At 40.8% G+C, this 25,893-nt stretch overlaps 1 protein-coding gene across 1 annotated transcript in view; it reads left to right on the plus strand.

Annotated features, from left to right (window-relative positions):
• The first annotated feature begins 1,036 nt into the window (after positions 1 to 1,036).
• mtrr (5-methyltetrahydrofolate-homocysteine methyltransferase reductase) overlaps positions 1,037 to 25,893 on the plus strand; it is a 63,874-nt gene continuing 39,017 nt past the window's right edge. The window contains exons 1-6 of the mRNA XM_055663001.1: positions 1,037 to 1,389; positions 6,488 to 6,644; positions 10,764 to 10,914; positions 11,003 to 11,120; positions 13,750 to 14,137; positions 15,153 to 15,281. Coding sequence (XP_055518976.1) covers positions 1,178 to 1,389; positions 6,488 to 6,644; positions 10,764 to 10,914; positions 11,003 to 11,120; positions 13,750 to 14,137; positions 15,153 to 15,281 — 1,155 coding nt within the window. The 5' untranslated portion in view covers positions 1,037 to 1,177. The remainder of the gene's footprint in view (positions 1,390 to 6,487; positions 6,645 to 10,763; positions 10,915 to 11,002; positions 11,121 to 13,749; positions 14,138 to 15,152; positions 15,282 to 25,893) is intronic.

A 25,893-nucleotide genomic window follows, 5' to 3' on the forward strand; every position in this document is an offset into this window, starting at 1 on the left:
ACACAGGAGACTGCAGATGCTGGAATCTTGATCAAGAAACAAAGTGCTGGAAGAGCTCAGATGGTCTGACAGCTTCCGTGGAAGGAATGGGCAGATGCCGTTTTGAGTAGGGATTCTTCATCAGACTGATGGAGTGGGGCCTCAAGTTCGGTAAGAAGTAGGTGTAGGACAAAGCCTGGCAAATGTGGGCTAAATGGCCTGTTCCTTCCTCTACCTTACCGTTCCACATGATACAGGTGAGGAGTGTTTGATGTTGGTTATCAGATGGGTGATAGGGGTTACAAAAGATGGAAACATAGAAACATAGGTGCAGGAGTAGGCCATTTGGCTCTTCGAACCAGCACCGCCATTCAATAAGGTGATTTCACGAAAGGTCACTGGAGCGTAGATCCGCACCCACGTGACCGAAAATTTGAAGTCAGCTGTCAGCTGTCAATTGGACAAAATTAGGACATTTTATTATTTTCCAAAATATATTTCTCAATGTTTCTTGTTTAAAGCCTGCACATGCACATTCACCCAAACTACTTATTTATTTATTTCTTTACCATCGAATACATTCCATGCTGCAGGCTTGTCTGTTATTAGATGATAAATAAATAAATAAATAAATAAGTAGTTTGGGTGAATGTGCAGGCTTTAAACAAGAAACATTGAGAAATATATTTTGGAAAATAATAAAATGTCCTAAGCCCTAAGAGGTAAATCTAACTCTCTCTTGAAAACATTCAGTAAATTTGCCTCCACTGCTTTCTGTGACAGAGAATTCCACAAATGCACAACTCTCTGGGTGAAAAAGTTGGAAGATGAGCTTCATTTACGGATCATGTTAGCACGGAAAACATTCCGCCCACCCGGCACACAGATAAAACTCCAGCTGTTAATATCTTCAAGGTATGTGTTGGCTCACTCTGTACTGCCTGCATCATTTGGCATATCTTCCCGCATGTTTTAGCAGAAAAGTTACAGATAACAGCGCCCTGCACCGCCCGAGATAGCCCCAGCACCTACGTCACTGATCCTTGCCGGGAACTCCCGACACCCGCCTGACGTCACCGCGCTGCACCCGCCTCCCCTTCGCTCATTGGCTCACTACCGTCGTCCTCCAGACGCGATTGGACAGTGGTGCTGTCCATCAGGGGGTGGGCGGGCCATTGCGCACTTCCGCCTGGTGTCGATGTTGCGAGTGAGTGGAACGTTGAGTGTATCCAGGGGGAGTTCCCATCTACTCTCACTGCTCACACACAAGCCGCTCATCACCAGCCGTGCCGCCCACTGTCGTCTCTCTCAACCCAGCGGGGTTCACTATTGTATATCGTTTCTCAGCCTGAGGGCACTTCTTCCCGCGGCTCCCACGAAAAGGACATTTGTCGTAATCAGTCCACCAACGTAAGTAACACACGTGTAGGAAAGGAAGTGCAGATGCTGGTTTACACCGAAGAAAGACACAAAGTGCTAGAGTAACTGGCAATAACTGGAGTAAGTCAGGGTCGGGCAACATCTCTGGAGAAAAGGAGTAGGTGACATTTCGGATCGCGACCCTTCTTCACCTATTCCTTTTCTCCAGAGATGCTGTCTGACCCACTGAGTTACTCCAGCTTCTTGTGCCTATCTTAAGTGACAAGGTTTCAAGCAAAGATCCTATAGCTATAGGATCTTTGGTTTCAAGGCCAGTTTATTGTCACATGTACCAATAAGTGAGTTTGGTATTCCGAAAAACGCAAGGAATCATGGGATTTGTCAAAGGTCACTCGCGATAAACACCCCCCGACAACCGTGCCGCCGCATGCACATGGACCCGCGCCCAATCACAGCCAGGTCGAACCGCCACTGTACCGTCCCCGTTCCGGCCCCCGGAGCGCACCATTCCCGTCCGGGGGCGACCGGAGACGACAGGGCCACCCCGGACATCCATGGCCGCCCCCGGACAGGGACGGGACACCTGGGAGGGGACGGGTACAGCCCAGCAGCAACTCAACAGTGCCAGAGACCCAGGACTGAGAATGATTATCGCGAGTGACCCATGATCTGAGCATGTGCAGTCGGAATACCGAACTCGCTTATTAAGGTACAGTGAAATTCGAATTACCACATGTTGTTTCTGACGTACTGACGGCTGCGGTTTATGCTGCATTGAGTTTGGGATTGTCGATGATGATTTGCCAGGGTCCACTTGTCATAAAGAATTTACACTCGTTTGAATCACACTGTAACTTAATAAATTGCAAGGGTTATGCCTCCAATTGTGTAGGGAGTGTGTAAAACTAGTGTGTGAATGGATGATGATTGATGGTGGGGCATGAACTTGGTGGGCCGAAGGGCCTGTTTCCATGTTGTATTTTTAAATTAAACACCACCTCTTTTTACCCTTTCACCTCTGCTTTATTCAGCTTTACTACAATCAGTACCAGGAAAGGTTCCCAACCGAAACTTTGCCGGTTCATTCCCTCCACAAATGCCGCCTAATCCACAGTTCTTTTAGCAGTTAATGTTTTGCCAGCTGTATTACTTTATTCAACCAACATGAATGATGATTACAGACGATTTTTATAATAAACTACAAATTATTTAACAAACTGCAGTATTATGTAATTTCAATTGATCAATATGGATGTCTTTATGTATTTTGGGGAGATTAGTGAATTGGGCGGGGAAGGGAACACTGAAGGAAAGGAGATTCAGACATGGGAAGGATTGGTGATAAGACAGAGTTGAAATGAGGGTACACAAAAATGCTGGAGAAACTCAGCGAGTGCAGCAGCATCTATGGAGCGAAGGAAATAGGCAAAACTTCGGGCTGAAACCCTTCTTCAGACTGATTTTCCAGCATCTGCAGTTCCTTTTCAAACACAGTTGAAATGAGGGTGGGCAGTGTTCTGTTTCTGATCACTGTTTAAAATATTTAGAAATAACAGCTGTACACATTTCAACTGTACTGAGTTGAAATCTGACCCAGTTTCTTCAGCGCTGTGTGGTACTGTAATAGATGTAACTTATCATCTCAGAGCTGATGTGTTTATTGTTAGTAGATGCACAGCAGTATCAGCCAACATTCATCTGGGAGAACTTTTCTCTCTGATTGTTGGAATTTAAGACTTGCTCCAGAGAAGAAAGAGCTTGAATCCAGGCAGCAGACTCCAGTATGGGAATGCCATTGTTTTGGAGATGTCATTTTATACATGAGGTTTTTCAATTGAGTTTCTAATGATCGTTTGGCTCGCGTGGAAGATTTTATGGAGATAATTCAACAGAAAATGTGGCATAATTTTCTACAGCATTCTTCGCAAATTAGTTGAACACCACAGAACTTTACACAGGGCAATATTCATATTATTTAATAGTGAACACAAGGCAATACTCCAAAAATGTGTTGAAAGGAAGCGGCTCTAAGGAGAGTAACAAAAACATGGACAAAGGCCATTCTGCCAAGGTAGCTAAAAACATGGCTATCGATAGAAGGTTGATTTTGTTTATTACTCTGCTAGTTTTATAATTCTGTTTAAACCAAGCCAGGATAGACACAAAAAGCTGGAGTTAACTCAGCGGGACAGGCAGCATCTCTGGAGAGAGGGAATGGGTGACATTTCGGGTCGAGACACTTCTTCAGACTGGTTGGGGATAAGGGAAACGAGAGATATAGACAGTGATGTGGAGAGAGAATGAACAATGAATGAAAGATATGCAAAAAAGTAATGATGATGAAGGAAACAGGCCATTGTTAGCTGTTTGTAGGGCGAAAACGAGAAGCTAGTGTGACTTGGGTGGGAGAGAGATAGAAAGAGAATGAATGCCGGGGCTACCTGAAGTGAGATAAATCAATATTCATACCACTGGGCTATAAACTGCCCCAGCGAAATATGAGATGCTGTTCCTCCAATTTTCATTTAGCCTCTCTCTGACAATGGAGGAGACCTAAGACAGAAAGGTCTGTGTAGGAATGGGAAGGAGAATTAAAGTGTTCAGCAACCGGGAGATCAGGTTGGTTCACACTGGATGAGCGAAGGTGTTCTGCAAAACAATCGCCCAGTCTGCGTTTGGTCTCGCCGATATATAAGAGTCCACATCTTGAACAACGGATCCAGTAGATGAGGTTGGAGGAGGTGCAAGTGAACCTCTGCCTAACATGAAAGGATTGTCGGGGTCCCTGGACAGAGTTGAAGGAGTAGGTATAGTGACAGGTGTTGCATCTTTCCTCCTCCTCCCTCGTTTGTTTATTTCCTTCTCCCTCGTCTCTGCACCTGCAGTTCCTTCTTAAACCAAGCCTGGGTTCTTATGATTTTTCATTACCTGATCTGGAGGCATTTGCAGAAAACCTGAGAAGAACTCTTGCTCTACTGGGTGTGCATTACGGTAAATCAAGAACAGAGGATTCACAGTCACACAGCTTGGAAATAGACAGTTTGGCCCAACTTTCTCATACCGACCAAGACGCCTCATCTATTCTAGTCCCACCTGCCTGCGTTTGGCCCTTATATTCCTCTAAATCTTTATTATATACTAGACCAAGTGGGACCCGTTGACCTCCCCCCCCCTCCTCCAACAACAACAAAGCAAACATAAAATGTAGATGGGGACAGTTAGACCGGTCAGAGAACTGGGAAGGGGGAGGGATGGAGAGAGAGGAAAGTAAGGGTTACTTGAAGTTAGAGAAGTCAATATTCATACCATTACGGTGTAAGCTGCCCAAATGAAATATGAGGTGCTGTTTATTTTCACACCTTACACTTCCTTATCCATGTGTCTCCCTCTCCCCTGACCAGTCTGAAGAAGACTCGACCTGAAACGTCACCCATTCTGTCTCTCCAGAGATGCTGCCTGTCCCGCCGAGTTACTCCAGCTTTTTGTGTCGATCTTTGATTTAAACTAGCATTTGCAGTTCCTTCCCACACAAAAAGGTGCTTTTATTGAATTGATATGACAGATTAATTGCAAAGTATATACAAAGTACTGAACTTATTTACTAAAGACAAAGATTGCAGGCTGTCAGTTCACAGTGCAAGGCCACATAAGAGATTTGCTCGGCAAATTGACAAGGCAATATTTTCTATTTATAATTGTACAACTTTCAGCTGTTTGAAAAAATATATATCCATTTCTAATTAGTTAAAGTACCAACTTCCTTTTTTGCCTACAATACAATCAGAATCCATAGTGTACAGAGGGTGCACTGTGGAAACATTACCATTCAGAGAAAATATTTCACACAGGAATGTATCTTCACATCATATGGGATTCAATAGGAGGGAAAATGGTTAGCATTTAAAAAAATTGTGATTATGGACCCCTTCATATTCATAGTTTTCAGAGGGTAGTTGATAAGGTGCTAAAGAAAGGTACTCTGAGAATATTAAAAGCTCATGTTAATGTGTTGTGGGTGGAAGATTAGCGACCTGACAGAAAACAGTTTATTTTTTGTTTAGTCTTTGGCACCAAATGATATGCCACAGGGTTTGATGCTGGGTACCTAAAGTTTCATAATTTATAAAATGACTTGTATACAGGCAACATATATAGTTATGAAATTTGCTGACAGGTAGGAAGATGCATTGTGAAGAGATCACAGTGAGGTTACCAAGGCATGCATGTTGCTTGATTAAGTGAGTGGTGGTAAAAACAGCAAGATTTTCATTGTACCCGTACCTCTCAGTTCTAGTGCATATAATCATAAACATAAAACTTGTTTTGATTGTATATTAATGTAGCTATATTGAACAAGTGGCATCACAGTGATGATACAGTGCAAAGCGTTTAGCTGCATCCAATGCACTCAACTGTTTTTGATATTATATGTTGTTTTTAATTGACTGAAGTCAGCCTTCAATAATGGTCAGCTTTTTAGGAAGCGTTTGAAATAGATCATTCTACTCAAAATCTTTTCTTGTAAGTGCTCTGGTCTTATTTTTCATTAACACTTTGGATTTTGCCACATGTTGAAAGTTAGAATGTTCTGGAGCCTCCTAACTCCAATGCCCTACCCCCACCCCAGTTACTCAAAATCTCACGTTATTTAATTGTCCACAACGATCAATGAGATCCAGCAAATCTACATTAAAATGAAGGATCAATAAGCATAGACAATAGATTTGAATTACAGGAGCCCATAACTTTCAAGTGAGTTGTTGAAAGGCTGCAGGAAATTACTGAGATGGGAAGCTCATGGAGGGGTTTGGGAAAATAAGGTTGAGAATTTTAAAATTGAGCTGTGCTTAATCAATGGCTGGATTACTGAAACAAGGTATTGAGTCATTTCCCTTAATGGTACTTGAAGGACCAAAACCGCAGCTACCAATTTGGCTTGAGCAAATTGTTCGTGCATTTTCAGCACTGCAATATTGACTACACTTAAACAGAACTTCAGGATATTATTTTTTATTAAGGCTGCCATTGGGGTGCAAGTTTATTTTTTGCATGCATTGCATTTATTGAATAAAGTTCTGCAACTGGCTCAATGGTTATTGTGACTGGCAAATATTTTGTCTCCAAGCAGCTGGTGCAGTGTGATGCCGTTGGAAGGCAATTGCCGATTTTTGTTGCTTTACGCCACTCAAAAAGGACAAGCAAAAGCTATTGCTGAGGAAATTAGTGAAAAAGCAGACGGCAAAGGATTTGTAGCTGATCTCCATTGTCTGAGTCAACTGGAAGAGGTAACTGAAAACTAACCTTTTTGACAACATTTGTTGAATGATGTGTTTTGTTTCGTATTATAATTTTTACTTGATGTTTTGATGGTGCACCTTTGGCAGATGTCTTATTACTGAACCAAAAGATAGACATTTACTTGTGAGAGTCACTTTAAAGTCAATGATGAGTTCTTGAGGCACCGTTAGCTTCCATAAGCTGGGTACGACTCACCTCTACCTCATTGTGGACATTGGACTTTGTGTCTGGGACTATTTCACTATAATGCTGAGAACCATGTTCTTCACCCTGTATCGTTTCCTTTGCTTTACCTTGCATTTGGCTTGATTGTAGTTATGTATAGTTTTATCTGATTTGATTGGATAGCATGCAAAAGAAAGCCTTTTGCTATAACTCCTTTGCTATAGCTTTAAAGCAGGAGGTTCCCACCTGCTTTAAAAGGGCATCAATTATACCAGTGCCCAAGAAGAGTAAGGTGACGTGCCTCAATGACTATCGACCAGTGGCACTAACGCCGGTGGTGATGAAGTGCTTTGAGAGGTTGATCATGGCGCAAATCAACTCCTACCTGAACAAAACCTGGACCCTCTACAGTTCACTTACTGCCACAACAGATCAACGGTGGATGCGATCTCGCTGGCCCTCCACTCAACTCTGGACCACTTGGGCAACAAAAACTCATATGTCAGGCTGTTATTCATTGATTACAGCTTGGCATTTAATACAATCATCCCCTCCAAGCTGGTTACCAAACTCACAGAACTGGGGTCTCAGCGCATCCCTCTGCAATTGGATCCTCAACTTCCTCATTCACAGACCACAGTCTGTTCGTATTGGTGGAAATATGTCAGCCTCGATAACAATCATCACGGGAGCACCTCAAAGCTGTGTGCTCAGCCCCCTGCTGTACTCACTCTATACTCATGACTGCGTAGCCGGTCATAGTGTGAACACCATCATCAAGTTCGCTGACGATACCGCTGTTGTGGGCCGTATCACTGATGGGGATGAGTCAGAATATAGAAGGGAGATCGAGCAACTGTCCATATGGTACCAGCGCAATAACCTGGCCCTCAACACCAGTAAAACCAAGGAACTGATTGTGGACTTTGGAAGTTGTAGGTGGGGACCCACAGTCCCGTTTATATCAACGGGTCGATGGTTGAAAGGGTCAAGAACTTCAAATTCCTGGGCGTGCACATTTCTGAAGATCTTTCCTGGTCCGAGAACACTGATGCAATTATTAAGAAAACACATCAGCGCCTCTACTTCCTGAGAAGATTACGGAGAGTCAGTTTGTCAAGGAGGACTCTCTCTAACTTCTACAGGTGCACAGTAGAGAGCATACTGACCGGTTGCATCGTGGCTTGGTTCGGCAACTTGAGCGCCCAGGAGAGGAAAAGACTACAAAAAGTAGTAAACACTGCCCAGTCCATCATCGGCTCTGACCTCCCTTCCATCGAGGGGATCTATCTCAGTCGCTGCTTCAAAAAGGCTGGCAGTATCATCAAGGACCCACACCATCCTGGCCACACACTCATCTCCCTGCTACCTTCAGGTAGATGGTACAGGAGCCTGAAGACTGCAACGACCAGGCTCTGGAATAGCGACTTCCCCACAGCCATCAGGCTATTAAATTTGGCTCGGACAAAACTCTGAAGATTAATAGCCCATTATCTGTTTATTTGCACTTTATCAGTTGATTTATTCATTTGTGTATATATTTATATAATGGTATATGGACACAGTCTGTTCTGTAGTCAATGCCTACTATGTTCTGTTGTGCTGAAGCAAAGCAAGAATTTCATTGTCCTATCAGGGACACATGACAATAAACTCGCTTGAATCTTGAATCCTATAACTCGGTACATGTGGCAGTAATAAACCTAATGGAAGATCATCTTCCATTATCTTCCCTCTCAAACTTCACATTGAATTTTATCATTATGGTCACTATCTCCTCTGGGTTCCTTTATCTTGAAATCCCTCATCAAATCTGGTTTGCTATACGATACCAAACCTAGAATTGCTTTTCCCCTGGTAAGTTCAACAACAAGCTGCTCTAAGAATCCCTCTCATGGGCACTCCACAAATTCCTTTTTTTGGGGTCCAGTACAAACCTGATTTTTCATAATCCATCTCCATATTGAAATCCCCCATGTGACATCACCTGTAACATGCTTTTCTTCCTTGCCGTTTGTATCTCCTGATGTAATTTGTATACCACATCCTGGCTACTGTTCGGAGGCCTGTATATAACTCCCATCAGGGTCTTTTTACCCTTACAGTTTCTTAGCTCTACCCACAAGGATTCAACATCTTCCGATCCTTTGTCATCCCTTGCTAAAGGCTGAATAACATTTCTGAACAGCAGAGCTACCCCACCTCCTCGACTCACCTCTGTTTTTTCGATGGGATGTGTAACCTTAGATATTCAGCTCTGAGCTCTGATCCTTTCTCAGGCACGTCTCCATGATACAGCCGTCATATGTACAGATTTCTAACTGCGCTATAAGCATATCCATTTTATTCTGTATACTGCGTACCAGTATTCACAACCTCTCTTCTCACATTAGTCCTCATTTTGCCTGACCTTAGACTCCTATACTTTCTGAAACTTTCTGTCCTATTGCTTCTGGAGACTTCAATAACCTCTCCTGCACTCTCCTTCCCTTTAACTTTAAAGCCCTATCTACGGCCCTAGTTATGTGGTTTGCCAGGACTCTGGTCCCTGCTGGATTCAAGTAGAGTCCATCCATCAGAACAGCTCCCTTCTTCCCCAGTCTGTTCCTGATTCAGAAAAAAAAGATAGCTTGAATGCTTCCAGATATGAGGGATTTCAGATACAAGGAGGGACTGGAGAAGCTGAGCTAGTTCTCAATCACCCGATGAAAGTTAAAAGGAGACACAAGGAACTGCAGATGCTAGAATCTTGACCAAAAAGTGCTGGAAACTATCCAGTCTGAAGAAGGGGTCCGATATGAAATGTCACCTATCCATGTTCTCCAGAGGTGATGGCTACCTGCCCTGCTGAGATATTTCAGTAAAGTTGAAAGAAGGTTTGATAAAGGTTTACAGATCATAATTGGTTTAGATAGGGTATAATGTAGGAAAGTGCTTCCATTAGCAGATGATTCAAGAATTAGGGGGTGCAGATTTAAAAAAAAAACACAGAAAAAAGGTGCAATAGTGGTTGAGGAAAAATGAACTGTGATAATCTTGCTGTCTAAAGCGCTTCTAAAGCGAATCGGGAGATGTGGTTGAGAGATTAATTGGAAGGGTATAGGAAAGGACCTGGTAAATGGCACTGACAGGATTGTTCTACAAGGAGTTGATATGATTTGACAAGATGAATAATCTTCTGTTCTGTAACAATACCTTGATTCTATGAATAATCACATGGAGATAGTGGAAATAAGCCAAGCCACACGCTCCCACTGAGCCGTGACTGATGCTGCATTTCCCATTCCCAATATCTGAGTACCAAAAGCACTATAATTACAAAATAAACGATTGAAATGCAATTGGAAGCATGGTGGGCAATTACCAGAGAAAACCTATGTGAAATATCACAAAATAAAATGACGATGGGAGAAGATGGTTTATGAAAGTGTTTTCCTTCTGCTTTGTTGTAGGGGTGGTGCTATCTTTGGATTGAATCATAAAACCTATTGTCAAAATAAACAATTCCCCTGGGTTACTCTCCTTGTTACTCAAACTCGACAACATGGTATAATCTAATATGTTAAATCAAACTCAGTCTCTTAGCTGTTGTAAAATATAAGGATATTGATCACTGATTCACGGACTTGAGTTTCCTTTTTGTTGTAGTTCTCCACAAGGAGTACAGTTGCCTTGAATTTGTACAGCTTTCCTTAAATGCTTTACCTTTCATAACAACAGCATTATTGAATATATTTCCTATGAGCTGTATTTGATACTAAATCATATTTAAAGATCTTTTTGCAAAGGAATGCTAATAGAGCAGAATATCTGAAATATTATTGTGCTTCTGGTGTGAATTTAGTCCATTATTGATTGTGATGGACAGCCTGAGATTGGTGCAAGAAGCAGATTATAAATGTTTGAAGAAATTTAATTTAATTTTCTTATTATTCTGTCAGTTTGACTTGGAGAGAGAGCGTGCTCCAGTTGTTATAATTACCTCCACGACTGGTACTGGGGATCTTCCAGATACAGCAACAAAATTCTTCCAGGAAGTTAGTGGCATTTTGGCACCTCATCACTATGCACACATAAAATATGCAGTCTTAGGTAAGAAATTCTCTGATATCTAAAGATGACTGTTAACTATTTTACCTTTAATTTTTTATAATCATTTAAAATAATTTGTTCTCTGCAGCTCTTGGAGATTCCAGTTACTGTTATTTTGCCAATGCTGGGAAGATGATTGATATGCAGTTGCAGCAACTTGGTGCAGAACACTTCTATACAACTGGATATGCAGATGACAGTGTTGGGTAAGCCAAATAATGACAACTTTTGCCAGCTACTGATCAGTTTAACCAGTCATGCAGGAAGATTATTACTTCTACTGCCCATTTGTTTGAAAAAACAAAAATATGAAATATTTCAAGCATATTCATGGTTGATCTGTGAACTAATACCTTCTACCAGAAGAGGAATGGACACCCAGTTCTGAACTTAGATGACAAAAATCAATCCGTCTCAAATTTAAAATCAATAATTAACATGGGAACCGATTGCTAATTTGCAAGAGAGTTCGTTACATGCTCGTTGTGTTTCAACCCCCTTTGCCTGTTGTAAATAGTAATTATGTGAAGCACTTTGGGGTCTAGTGACGCTATATAGAGGTGGACGGCACGCCATTTGCAAAAGGGGGCTTTTCAACCCTTTCAACGTTAATTAATTTCTAGCTAGGTTGTCTAACGGCCAGCTCATCCCCTTGTTAACTTCCTAGGTTGTCTATCCCTCATCAAACTTTCCTGGCTATCCCTCAAACCTGTCAACCTCCTATCTATGTACTTGTCCAAATATATTTCAAATGTTGTTATTGTACCTACCTCTACCACTTCCTCTGGCAATTTGTTCCATGTACGCACCACCCTTTGTATGAAAGAGCAGTTCTTCAAGTCCCTTTTAATTCTATCCCCTCGCACTCTAAACCTATGCCCTTTTGTTTTAGAAACATAGAAACATAGAAATTAGGTGCAGGAGTAGGCCATTCGGCCCTTCGAGCCTGCACCGCCATTCAATATGATCATGGCTGATCATCCAACTCAGTATCCCGTACCTGCCTTCTCTCCATACCCCCTGATCCCCTTAGCCAGAAGGGCCACATCTAACTCCCTCTTAAATATAGCCAATGAACTGGCCTCAACTACCCTCTGTGGCAGAGAGTTCCAGAGATTCACCACTCTCTCTGTGAAAAAAGTTATTCTCATCTTGGGTTTTAAAGGATTTCCCCCTTATCCTTAAGCTGTGACCCCTTGTCCTGGACTTCCCCAACATCGGGAACAATCTTCCTGCATCTAGCCTGTCCAACCCCTTAAGAATTTTGTAAGTTTCTATAAGATCCCCTCTCAATCTCCTAAATTCTAGAGAGTATAAACCAAGTCTATCCAGTCTTTCTTCATAAGACAGTCCTGACATCCCAGGAATCAGTCTGGTGAACCTTCTCTGCACTCCCTCTATGGCAATAATGTCCTTCCTCAGATTTGGAGACCAAAACTGTACGCAATACTCCAGGTGTGGTCTCACCAAGACCCTGTACAACTGCAGTAGAACCTCCCTGCTCCTATACTCAAATCCCTTTGCAATGAAAGCTAACATACCATTCGCTTTCTTTACTGCCTGCTGCACCTGCATGCCTACCTTCAATGACTGGTGTACCATGACACCCAGGTCTCGCTGCATCTCCCCCTTTCCCAATCTGCCACCATTTAGATAATAGTCTGCTTTCCCGTTTTTGCCACCAAAATGGATAACCTCACATTTATCCACATTATACTGCATCTGCCAAACATTTGCCCACTCACCCAGCCTATCCAAGTCACCTTGCAGTCTCCTAGCATCCTCCTCACAGCTAACACTGCCCCCCAGCTTAGTGTCATCCGCAAACTTGGAGATATTGCCTTCAATTCCCTCATCCAGATCATTAATATATATTGTAAATAGCTGGGGTCCCAGCACTGAGCCTTGCGGTACCCCACTAGTCACTGCCTGCCATTGTGAAAAGGACCCGTTTACTCCAACTCTTTGCTTCCTGTTTGCCAGCCAGTTCTCTATCCACATCAATACTGAACCCCCAATGCCGAGTGCTTTTTTGCACTCCCCTATCCTGTAGAAGAGGCTGATTATTCACATTATCCATGCATTTATAAATCTCTATGTCCCCCGTCAGCCTTCTACACTCCAGGGAAAAACGATCTGGCCTTTTCTTAAATTCAAACCTTGCAGACCTGTTAATGTCTTCGTAAATCTTTTAGCACCCTTTTTAAGGTGACCAGAACAGGACACAGTACTCCAAATGTGGTCAAACCAACACTTTGTACAACTGTGACATGATGTCCTAACTCCTGTACTTGATATACTGAACAAGGGAGGCAAACATGCTAAAAACCACCTTCGCTACCATATCTACCTGTGTTACAAATTCATGTAGATCCAGTCTTGCAGATTCACCACCAAGAACTCACCCACCACAGATATTAGGCTAGAAACAAGGAACTGCAGATGTTGCGTTTACAAAAAAAAACAACACAAAAGAAGTTGTACAAAGTGCTGGAGTAATGCAGCAGGTTAGGCAGCATCTCTGGGGAACATGGACAGGTGACATTCTGGCTGAGACCCTTCCTCAGACTGATATTGGACTCACTGATTTGTAGTTTCCAGCTTTTCCTTGAAGTCTTTCTTAAATAGAGGCACCACACTAGCCACTTACAATCTTCTGGCACCTCACTCATGGTTCACGGTGATACAAATATCTAACTTCAAGACTAATTTGCCAACTACGACTGGTTATTTATGAAATCCATTGAAACAACCCATTAAACTTTCCAAACTGCATCCAAGGAAATTTAGTGCCTCTCTTTGTTTAGTGTTTTAATTAAGTTTATTTACTTTTAGATTGGAATTGGTTGTTGATCCTTGGATTGATGGTCTTTGGGATGCCTTGAAAAATGTGTGTCAGGAGCAAAAGGAAATGAATGGTGATGGAGAGAGGATGTTAGACACAAGTGATGGTTCAAGAACAAATAAACCGGATGATGAAAATCCTGGTGTTTCGGCAGTAATTCAACTATTGAGAATAGATACAACTGTGTCAACAGAGACTGAAGACTCAAATACTACATCTGAGAGCTTGGTACAGGACACATTGGCAGCAGGGTCACAGGAGCCTGGGCCAGTGGCTGCCTGGGTACAGAGTGAGAAACAACTATCAGAAAGTGCTTTAAATATCCCAACTCTGCCAATAGAGTATCTAAATGTGCAATTTCAGAAAGATGCAGAACAGGTAAGGCCACTTAATTCAAACCAATTTCCTACATTTGTATTAGCTTCATTTAAGCAGTTGTATGAACTCTGAAAGACGTTTAAACCTCTTTTCATTCACACTGATGTCAGTGCATCGGATGAAATCTCCCACTGTTACTGTTCATTGTTCTTGAACATGCCTGCATGTTTGCATAAAACAACAATACAATTGCAGATATGGTAAATTTGAAATGGAAACAGAAAATGCTGGGCTTACTATGCAGGTAGACAAAAATGCTGGAGAAACCCAGCGGGTGAGGCAGCATCTATGGAGAGAAGGAAATAGGCAACGTTTCGGGTCGAGACTCTTCTTCAGACAGCAGCTGTGAAGGGAGAGATTTAACATTTGAGTTTCAATGAAGATTTTGCCACTGACCTGAAATGAACATTTTTTTCTCTCAACAGATGGTGTCTGACCTGCTCAATAATTCCATAATTTTCTACGTATTTGGTCCTTTATTTCTTCCTGACATATTCTGATCCTGATACATTCCTTGTAAAATTGGTCCTTTTTTCATTGGTAACAGGCAAATTATCCAGCGGCAACAAACAATTGATCACAGGCAAATGTTGTCATTTCCAAATACTAGCCTCTTGCTGATACTACATATTGTTAAGATACATTTCTGACATAACCCCCTTGTATTGCCAGCTCCAATATAATTCCAAACCATCACTGGTGGATATATTCAATTATTTTTTATGTTAAAAAATTATGTAAATAGGAGCCCTGAAGTCCCGTATAGGGTCACAATATTGTTGCTTTATCTCAAATCTTACTAGTTGCAATTGCATCTGAATATGGTTAATATAATAACAAGCTGGTACATCATTCAGTTCTCCTGTGACTAAAGATTTTATCAGTTTTTTATAAAGGTGTTAATGAATGTAATAGTAATTGGTTTAGAAAGGATTTAAATACATAACTTTTTTTATAGCTGATGAGTTGGCTGCTCTTTCTAAATCTTTCTCCCCAATCATTGTTTTATCCTCAGAATTCTACGCAAGAATGTTTCTCCCTTGCATCAAATGTTACTGTGTTTCAAGTACCAGTAACTAAAGCAATTGCTCTGACTCGGGAGGATGCAGTGAAAACGGCACTACTCTTAGAACTGGATATTTCTGTAAGTTCTGTGGATGTACCTTTTGGAATTTCCACCAGCGTTAAAACTTAATGTATATTGCGCAGTGGACCACAAAGTGTTGTGCTGGGGAAAAGAGAAAGGAGGGTTTGCTGAGAGAGTGACGTTTTCCAGTATCACCCAAACAAATTATCGAATCGTTGATCTCACTGTTATTTGTGGACCTTTGTTGTGTGCAAATTGACCACCAATTTATCTGTGTTGAAGCGGTGATTATATTATTTAATTGACATTAAAGTGCTCTGGAATATGCCACGGTTGTGAAGGGCCTGTATTGATGATGTATATGCAAAATTCTTCCTTTTTCTTTTTTCATTAGTTGTGTTATCCTGCATAGAAAATAAAGTTATAATAACATTATGTCACAATGTAGTTGCTCTAAAATAGAGTTCAGAATGATGTTAGCGAAGGTCTCTGAGCTGGCTCAATCCCTCTGCTTTGTGACTAAATGATGACCTGATCTACTGGAGGGGGAAAACAAAGGGAAAATATAGAGTTGTGATTTGCGAATACAGGACTGAATGTAGTGGTGTCGAGCTATGAATTTTGTTTCAGGGCAACCTGTTTTTTCTCATAACCTAATATAGTAAATTTGCAAAGTTTGGTTTATAAAGTTGTCACTTTGTTTTGTTAGTACCACAACCTTGTCCGCAATCACATCTGGCCACAGACAATAGACTTGAACCTCGCACACTAATCCTGACATAATGAGATGTCCATTTGCAATTCATCTTGATGACAGAGATCACAGAATTTGGCAGGGAGATCGGGGAGTAAAAGAGTTGGGGATGTTGCATTATTGATTAAGCATGTCACAGCAGTGGTCAGAAGTGACATTATGGATGGTTCATCCAGTGAGGTTATATGGGTGGAGCTGAGGAACAAGAAAGGGATGATCACGTTGCTGGGAGTGTACAACAGGCCCCAAAGTAATCAAAGTGAATTAAAAGAATAAACATGCCAGGAGATTGCAGGCAGCTGCAAGTCAAATAAGGTTGTCATAGTAGGAGATTTTAACTTTCCCAATATTGATGGGGAATGTCATAGTGCAAAAGGTTTAGGCAGGGTGGAATTTGTCAAATGTGTTCAGGAAAGTTTCCTCCAGCAATATTTAGAGGGCCCACATGAAAGAGGGCAAAGCCTGATCTAGTCTTGGGAAATTGGGTGAGGTAATTAGATGACATGTTTGTGGATGAGCCTTTTGGGAACAGCAACCACTGTTCTATTAGGTTTAAGATAGTTATAGATAGAGACAGGGTGGGCCCACAAGGTAAAATTCTAAATTGGGGCATGGCCATCAATTGTATATTGGACAGGAACTTGTTCAGGTTGATCGGAGCAGGTTGTTTGAAGGAAAAGGAATGTCAGGAAAGTGGAATGTTTTTAAAAGTGTGCTGACAAGAGTCCAGGATATGCATGGTCTTGTTAGAGTGAAGGGCAAAGCAGGTGAGCATATGGAAGCTTGTATGTCGAGAACAATTGTGGCTCTGGTCAAGAGTAAGAAGGAGGCATTGAGCAGGTGTAGTCAGTTGGGATTAGGTATATTTCTGGAGGAGTTTTGGGAACTGAGGAGCAAACTAAAAAAGGAATTCAGGAGGGCAAAAATGGGACAGGAGATGGCTCTGGCAAATGACATTAAGGATTATCCAAAGAGATTGTATGTACATAAAGAGGAAAAAGGCAACCAGAGAGAGAATGAGACCCATCAGGAATCTGTGTAGAGCCACAGGAGATGCATAAGGTCCTCAATTAGTATTTTTCCTCTGTTTTTACTGTGTAGAAAGACATGTGGACTGAGGAACCTGCGGCAGGCAATGGAAGTGTCTTGAGGGCAGGTCAATATTAGGGTTGAGGAAGTGCTGAATGTCCTAAAGCGTATGAAGGTAAACACATCTCTCAGGCCCAATCAGATATATCCAAGGACACTAGTGGGATGCTAGAGGGGAAATAGCAGGTGACCTGGCTGAGATTTACGAGTTTTCATTAAATACAGGTGAGATGTCGGAAGACTGGGGGGGTTGGCAAGTGTTGTGGCTCAATTTAGGAAATGCTGCAGGGAAAATCCTGCGAACTACCAGCCAATGTGCCTAATATCTGTGATTGGAAATTTACTAAAGAGTATTCGGAAGAATAAGATACACGTGTATTTAGATGGACGTGCTGATTAGCGATAGTCAGCATGTTTTTGTACATGGAAGGTTGTGTCTCACTAATCTGGGTTTTTTTTAACATGTGTTTTAACATTGTTTGAAGGGCAGAACTGCAGACTTTGTACATATGACTTTCAGCAAGGCATTTTACAGTGTTCCACATGGTAGGCTGCACTGGAAGGTTAGATCCCATGGGATCCAATGAGAAATAGATGAATGGATAGAAAATTAGCTTCATTGAAGAAAGCAAAGTGTGATCGTGGAAGGTTGCTTCTCGGACTGGAGACGTGTAAATAGTGGTGTGCCTCAGCGTTTGGTGCTGGGCCCATTGTCGTTTGTCATCTATATCAATGATTTGGATGAGAACGTACAAGGCATGATTAACAAGTTTGTAGATGACACTAAAGTGGGTAGTATTGTAGATGGCGTAGATTTGTCAAAAATTGCAGCAGGATCTTGATCGGTTGGGCAGGTGGGTTGAGGAACGGTTGATGGAATTTAACATAAAGAATTGTGAGGTGGTGCATTTTGGAAAGTATAACAAGTGTAGGACCTACACATAGTAGGGCTCTGGGGAGTGTTGTAGATCAGAGGGATCTCGGAGTACATAGTTCCTTGAAAGTAGCATCATATGCAGTAATGGGCCTGTCCCATTTAGGCGATTTTTTAGGCGAGTGCAGGAGACTCTGTGCTCACTACATGGTCGCCACATGTTCGCTGGTAGTCTCTGGTGAGTCTCCTTCATCCTGCATTCTGGGAACTAGTCGCGGCCTCAGTATGGTCGCCGCAAATTTTTCAACGTTGAAAATTTTTCTGCGACCAAAAATTGGTTGCCATGGAGATAATCGATAATCCTGTAGTCGTAGGTGCAGTTGTAGAGGGGTCGCCGTGTAGTTGTAGGTAGTCGAGATAGTCGTAGGTAGCTTTAGTTAATCGCCTTTGCTGACCGGTCATTTTTATTGGCTCATTGGGGGAAAAAAACGTAAGCAGGAGTTTTCAGAACAAAGGATAACCGATCGATAACGTTAAATGTCCGCCGAACTTCACAGCTGTGTATCTCTGGCTTATTAAAAGTTGACTCCACTCCTTCTCACCCCCCCACTCTTTTAAAGGACTTACCGTACACTGTGCTTTAGCCGTCTTAATTACAGCACCAACCTTCCTGTTCATCGCGGTGTGTGTCTGTGTCACCTTGGCTTTGCACCGTGTGAATTTCAGACAGCGCTCCACTGGCCCCCGCCTTTGCGATGTGTGTGTGTGTGTGTTCCACTCTGACAGTCACTGTTCCAGTTCCCGGGTTTTCAGGTGACTGCCGGCAACTTGACAGTCGCCAGCAGTCCGCTGAAAGATCACCTAAGTGGGACAGGCCCAATAGGAAGGTAGTAGAATACAGCGTTCGAAACAGTCCCTTTAGCCCAACTTGCTCACACCAACTAGCATGTCCCATCTACACTAATCTCACCTGACTGCGTTTGGCTCATATCCCTCTAAACCTGTCCTATCTATTAACTTGTCCAAATGTTCTTAAAGATTGTGATAGTACCTGTCTCAACTATCTCCTCTGGCCGCTCTTACCATACACCCACCACCCGTAATGTTAAAAAAAGGTTACCTCTCAGGTTCGTATCTTTCCCCCCTCAGCTTAAACCTACGTCCTCTAGCTCTTGATGACCCTACTCTGGGCAAGAGACTGTGCATTTACTCGAACTATTCCCCTCATTACTCTGTACACCTGTGTATGATCACACCTCATCCTCTTGCGCTCCAAGGAATAGAATCATAGCCTACTCAACCAGAACAACAAAATCTTGATAAACTGATTTTATTTAGTTTGTCAAGATGTTGGGCAGAGGAGGTTTCCAATGGTCAGAACTAGCAACACAGCTTTTTATGATGATGTGGTCTGTGGGCAAATCTCAAATGTGTTTTAAAAAGTGAGGAATATGGAAATAGGCAGAAATTTACAGAAAGCGTGGACGGGTGGCAGATGAAATTTAGGGGATTTGTTGGTTAACAATGAGGACGGTTGATGTGCCAAATCACGTTGGCTATTGCTAGCAGTTCCTATGTCTTTCAACTTCTTGTCACTCCTATCCTGATTTGAATAAATAAGAATCCACACTGTTTCCCCTGTCGACAGACATCGGTCGCCCTCTATTATTGGCCTATTTAGCTCGGTGCTACATTTGACTCGAGTCCAGAAAATGTCGGGTAGCAGTGAGAGCCATTACAATTATAAATGTGGTGCCAGAAAGATTTATATCACAGGGCTCGCAGTTCAATTGTTCAGTGCTGACACTACATTGTGAACGATTCTTTAATTCAGGAGACGTGACAAGAGCAAGGATCAATACATTATTATGCTTATGCAGCAGCATACAGTTGAGAATGATATTCCAGTCTTGGATGGAACTGGTGATTTTGTTCCTCCTGAAGTATTTTGTTATTTTCCTCGCCTTAATCCTTTATGCTGTGAGAGTCTAGAGGTCCATGTTGTATTCCCCAAAAAATCAGAACCTTGGCAAAATGCTTTTCCTTGTGCTTTCCCAACATATGCAGAGTTCTGGGGCTCTGTAAGACTGACGTATCCCTGTTCCCTGTTCTTATCCCTGTTCTTGGCTTCCTTGGTTCTTGCAGATTCTGTGCTATCTACAGTATTTAGCAGTTCATGACCATTTTATCTGTAAATAAGTCCTTGGAATTATTCTCTTTATTAATTTTGAAAGGAGAAATCAGACTACAGCCCAGCAAGCTTAATATTAAACAGCAATTCAGCTAGTCGTAAAAAGTGAAGAAGGAAGATTTTGTTATCTTTCAACAAATAACAAAGGTTGTCTTTCAACAAATACTTATGTGGTGCAAATATCTTTTTTGTACCAAATGAATGTTCACAGCTCCCAGTCAGAATATTGAGCTCTTTTAACCCTAAATGTACTGATAAACATAAATCATTCCAGTTTGCTGTACAGTGATTGCAATCTTTCTCTTTGTTCTCTGCCCAGGCAAGTTAAGGTCGACTATTCAACCTCTCTACTATTCCAATGAAGACTGACAAATAGGGCAGACCAGTGATCAGTTAAATTCTCTTTTTGAAGGATAGTAAAGCTGATATTTAACAGCAGGATATTTAATGCCATTTACTATCATTCGAAATCCATTTGATTTAAATCATTCAATATCTTAACCTGCTGGTTAACATGTGAGCACACAATTGCAAGGTTACTGATTCAGTATCATGTCTCAATGCTACCAAAGCCCATATCTGTTGACACTAGGAACTGCAGATGCTGATTTACATAGAAAGACCTATTCAGGCAGCATATCTGGAGAATGTGGGTCCGCACTGTTTCGGGTCAGGGCTCTTCTTCTGACCCAAAATGTCATCTATCTACGTTCTCCAGAGACGTTGCTGACTTATTCTGGCACTTTGTGTCTACCTATAACTGTTGAGAAGGATTTAAAATAGCAAACTACAGATTTACCGCCTTATACCTCACTCTCCCGCGAGGGGAAACATCTTTTTCTAAACTCCAAGCAATACAGACGCATGCTGACTCACCTCTTGTACAGTAAAACTGAGATAAACCATCAACCCATTGTTCTCAAGTCTCAAAGGTTCAGCATCTGGTTCACCGTTCACATTAGTTCTGTTATCCCACTTTCGCATACCCTCTCTACACACCAGGGACAATATACAGTGGCCGATTAACGTACAAACCCACTTGTCTTTGGGATGTGGGAGGAAACTGGAGCGAATGTTGGGATTGAATCTGGGTCTCTGGTGCTGTGAGGCAGCAACTCCACCAGCTGTGCCACTGTGCTGCCCATAAAGCTCAGCAAGGCCTTGTTTCCTATTTGCTGGCTGTGGTTTCATGCCCTCTTTAAACTAGCTGGATTCCCTGAAACATTTATTGCACTATTGTGTACCATCTTGAATAAAAGTGAATTAATGCTTTGTTGGAACATTAATAAGAATAATATCCAATAGTCCTGGAAATCTGTCAGTCTGGCACCACCAAAGGCCCACAGGTGCTGAATTACCAGAATTTTACTGTATCATGTTCACTTATGTTAGAGTTCCTTCCTGCTTCCACTCGTTCTATCCGTCTTTGGTTTCCTGTAGGAATTATTCTTTTGATATGCCTCCTCCTGCACGAACTCGGGAGAGGTATGTAAGAAAGATCTGGTGATTTATAGGTTAAGTCAAGTCAAGTCAAGTTTATTTGTCACATACACATACGAGATGTGCAGTGAAATGAAAGTGGCAATGCTCGCGGACTTTTGTGCAAAAGACAAACAACAAAACAACCAAACAAATTATAAACACAATCATAGCACACATATTCTTTTACATAATAAATAATGGAAGGAAAAACGTTCTGTAGAGAATAGCTCAGGATTAAGCAGGCATTCCAGGTGCTCGATGGCACCTGCATGAGAATATTAGACATCCTCTTACTGTCTTGAAATCAATTTTGTACATTTATTTGCATGATTTAAATATTCTATTATTTTAAACTTAAACCTAATTGAAGAATTTGAATGATCCGCTTGTCATCAATGTGGTATCATGTTTCGTGGTGTGCATACTTCATGGTTCTGGTACTCAACTTACAAATAGAAAAGGAATGGAAGAAGCAGACAAGGAGTTCTAAGCCAAACAATTGAAAAATGTGAAGGAGTTCAATTCTTTTGACAGGGCGGTCAATCGATTCAACAACTGGCCTAAGGCGATGAGAGGTTAAATGTGGGAAGGTTCACTCTATTACTGTCATGCAAAAGATTGCCTACTATATTTATCTTTCTGTTTTGAATTCTGTGGTTCTTAGAACAGGATTGTCAAGATAGTGAATCAGTAAAGGGGGAAATAAACGTGATGAACTCCATTCTTAAGCCTTGCAAAGAACATAAACAGTCCAGCATTCGAACACAAAGTTTGTGCCAACCATAAAGCCAATTTAAACTAAACCCCGTTGCCTGCATGTAGTGTATACCCCTCTTTTCTCACATATGGCTGTCTAGACGCTATATTCTGCTTCCATCATCTTCCCTGGCGCACGCTCCAGATACCCATCACTCTCTATGTAGAAACTTAAACGTTGCCCTCTCCTATTGTAAAGCTATGCTCTCTACTGTTTTTCATTTCCACGCTGAAACAAAAAATCTGACTATCCTTTATCGCCTCTTATTTTATACACACAACATAGAAACATAGAAAATAGGTGCAGGAGTAGGCCATTCAGCCCTTCAAGCCTGCACCGCTATTCAATATGATCATGGCTAATCATCCAACTCAGTATCCTGTACCTGCCTTCTCTCCATACCCCCTGATCCCTTTAGCCACAAGGGCCACATCTAACTCCCTCTTAAATATAGCCAATGAACTGGCCTCAACTACCTTCTGTGGCAAAGAATTCCAGAGATTCACCACAACAGTTCCCTTTTAGCTACTGATACTCCAGTGAAGAGAATCCTCATTTGTCTCTCATTTTAGTTAATAGTCTCAGGTCCAAGCAAAATCCTCACGAACCTCTTCTGCACCATTTTCGAAGCCTCCAAATCCTTTCTCTGAGGGGAGAACCAGAACTGCACATAATACTGACCTATCCAAAGTTTTATTCAGCTGCGATGTGATTTGCCAAGTTCTAATTACAGTGCCCAGGCTGAAGACAAGCATATTGTATGTATTTTGTTTTAAACCAGCTTACCTTCTATCTCAAGGTTGGAAGTAAATGACAAGATCACACATTCATGAATATTCTGAATCCTATTAAATCATTTACAAAAAGTTTTTGCAAAACTGTCAAGTTTTTTTTTCATGACAAATGAGCAAAGTTAATCTGAAATACTTTGCATCTCCAGCCCTATATGCCGTGTGTCGGGATGTCTCCACTGACTTACCAATTTCTATAGATGAACTATACATACCATCATACCGGGATGCATCACAACTTGCTTTGGCAACTGCTCTGCCCAAGACGTAACTTCATGAGTGTCAATCATTGGAAAGTGTTTTATTATAAAACAGTCCAACTACTATTTGGAATTTCATGACAGTAAATACAATGTACTAATGTGAAATAATGCACTCATTTATCTATTTATTTATTTATTTATTTATTTATTTATTTTTATTTGTATTAGAAGTACAGTAAATTACAGTAATACACATCACATATATGTTATTACATTTGTTGTACCACTTCATTTTTCGAGCTTTAGAAAAGGTAGAAATAAAAGAAGTAAGGAAAGTGAGCATGAGTCGTGAAGGTGCAGGAAAGTGTTGGGAAAAGAAAGCCCCTTAGAAAAGAAGTTAGTGAAGGAAGTAAATAAAGGAAATAGACCCTAGAAAAGAAAGAAAAAAAAGGAGAAACAATCGTTCTATTATAACACAAAACTCCGCAAAAAAGGATGTACCAACCGTGTTTTTTTGCCCCCCGTTACCAGATCCTGGTACCATTTATTTTTTAAATTACTATTGCACCTTATGCTTGTAATAGTTCCATAAATGCAGACCACATCTTTTGGAAGTGGTCTGCTTTGCCTGCTAGGAGGAGTCTCATCTCTTCCAGGTGTAATGTTTCGAACATGTTTGAAACCCACGTTTTTATTGTTGGTATTGGAGCATTTATTCAGAATTTGAGTATAAGCTTTCTTCCCATTATTAGCCCGTAATTAAGTAAGTTCTTTTGAATCACGTTTAGTTCGGGGTTACCTTCCGATATTCCAAAAATGATCCATTCTGCTTTTGGTACCAGTTTTATTTTAATTAATTTTGTGAAGATTTCAAATATTTTGTTCCAGAATTTTTGGATTTTTATACAAAAAATAAAAGAGTGCGCTATGGTAGCTTCTTGAGATTGACATTTATCACAAGTGGGTGAGACATTGGGGAAAAGTTTATTTATTTTGTTTTTTGAATAATATAGTCTATGTAATGTTTTGAATTGAATTAGAGTATGTCGTACGTTGATCGAGCATTTATGCACATATAGTAAGTGTTTATCCCAGCTCTCTTTTGAAATTTTTTATAGCTAGTTCTTGTTCCCAGTCTCTTCTAATACCATCAGTTGTAGGTATTTCTATATTTAAAATAATGTTGTATAAGTATGATATTAGATTTGCTGATTCAGCCTTTGTCTTCATTGCTTCATTCAGTAAGTCTGGAGGCATATTATGATAGTCTTTTGTATATTTTTTCAGATAGTCACAGATTTGAAGATATTTAAAATATTGATTATTTTTCAAATTATATTTCAGTTGTAATTGTTGAAATGATAATAATTTTCCCAATTCATACAAGTCTCGGAGCGTTTTGATTCCCATTCTTTCCCATTGTGTAAATGATTTATCTGTAATTGAAGGTTTAAATGACGGATTATTGACTATTGGCATTGAAAGAGATAGATTTCTTAATTTTAGATTCTGTTTTATTTGTTTCCAAGTTCTAATTGTGCTATGTTTAATTGGATTTTTATTGTAATTTTTGTTATTCAGATTCATTGGTGAGAGGAGAGTCGCTCCTATATTGCACGGAGAGCAGTCCTCTCTCTCCATTACAATCCAGTCCACCTGCTGGGCAGAGTTGTCCAGCAGGTGAATCATATTTTTAATATTTACTGCCCAATTATAGTACATAAAGTTAGGGAGCGCTAGACCACCCATCTCTTTTGGTCTTAAGGTGTGCTCTTTGTATTCTGTGGGATTTATAATCCCATATAAAATTTGTGATGTCTGAGTCCAATTTTTTGAAAAACGTTTTTGGAAGATATATAGGTATTGATTGAAATAAATATAGGATTTGTGGTAAAAAGATCATTTTTATAGCATTTATTCGACCTATTAAAGACATCGGGAGCGTTTTCCAGAATTTGATTAGATTATTTAGTTTCTTAAGTAAGGGACTATAATTGGCATTAAACATAGCGTGATAGTTTCTAGTAATTTCAATTCCCAAATATTTGAATTTTTCTGTGGCTATTTTAAAGGGGAATTTCAAGAGATGTGTTGAGTCTTTCGGTTTTATCGACATTTGTTCCAGTTTATTCTGTATCCTGAGAAAGATCCAAAGTCCTCAATTAGATTTAATATGTTTGGTATACTGATTTGGGGTTTTGTGATGTACAGTAGTACATCGTCTGCATATAAAGATATTACGTTATTTGAATATTTTGTATTATAACCGTAAATATCCGGGTGTGTTCTGATTTTTTCAGCTAAAGGTTCAATTACCAGAGCAAATAACAGCGGTGATAATGAACATCCTTGTCTATTGCCCCTTGATAATTGGAATTTCGTAGATAGTATATTATTAGTTAATATTCTAGCCGTGGGTTTATTATATAATAATTTTATCCATGTGATGAAGTTCTCTCCCATTTGAAATTTTTGCAATACTTAATGTTTTTATTAATTAAGAAAGAACTGCAGATGCTGGAAAAATC

Source organism: Leucoraja erinacea, chromosome 2 (genome assembly GCF_028641065.1).
Source record: "Leucoraja erinacea ecotype New England chromosome 2, Leri_hhj_1, whole genome shotgun sequence".
Lineage (NCBI taxonomy): Eukaryota > Metazoa > Chordata > Chondrichthyes > Rajiformes > Rajidae > Leucoraja > Leucoraja erinaceus.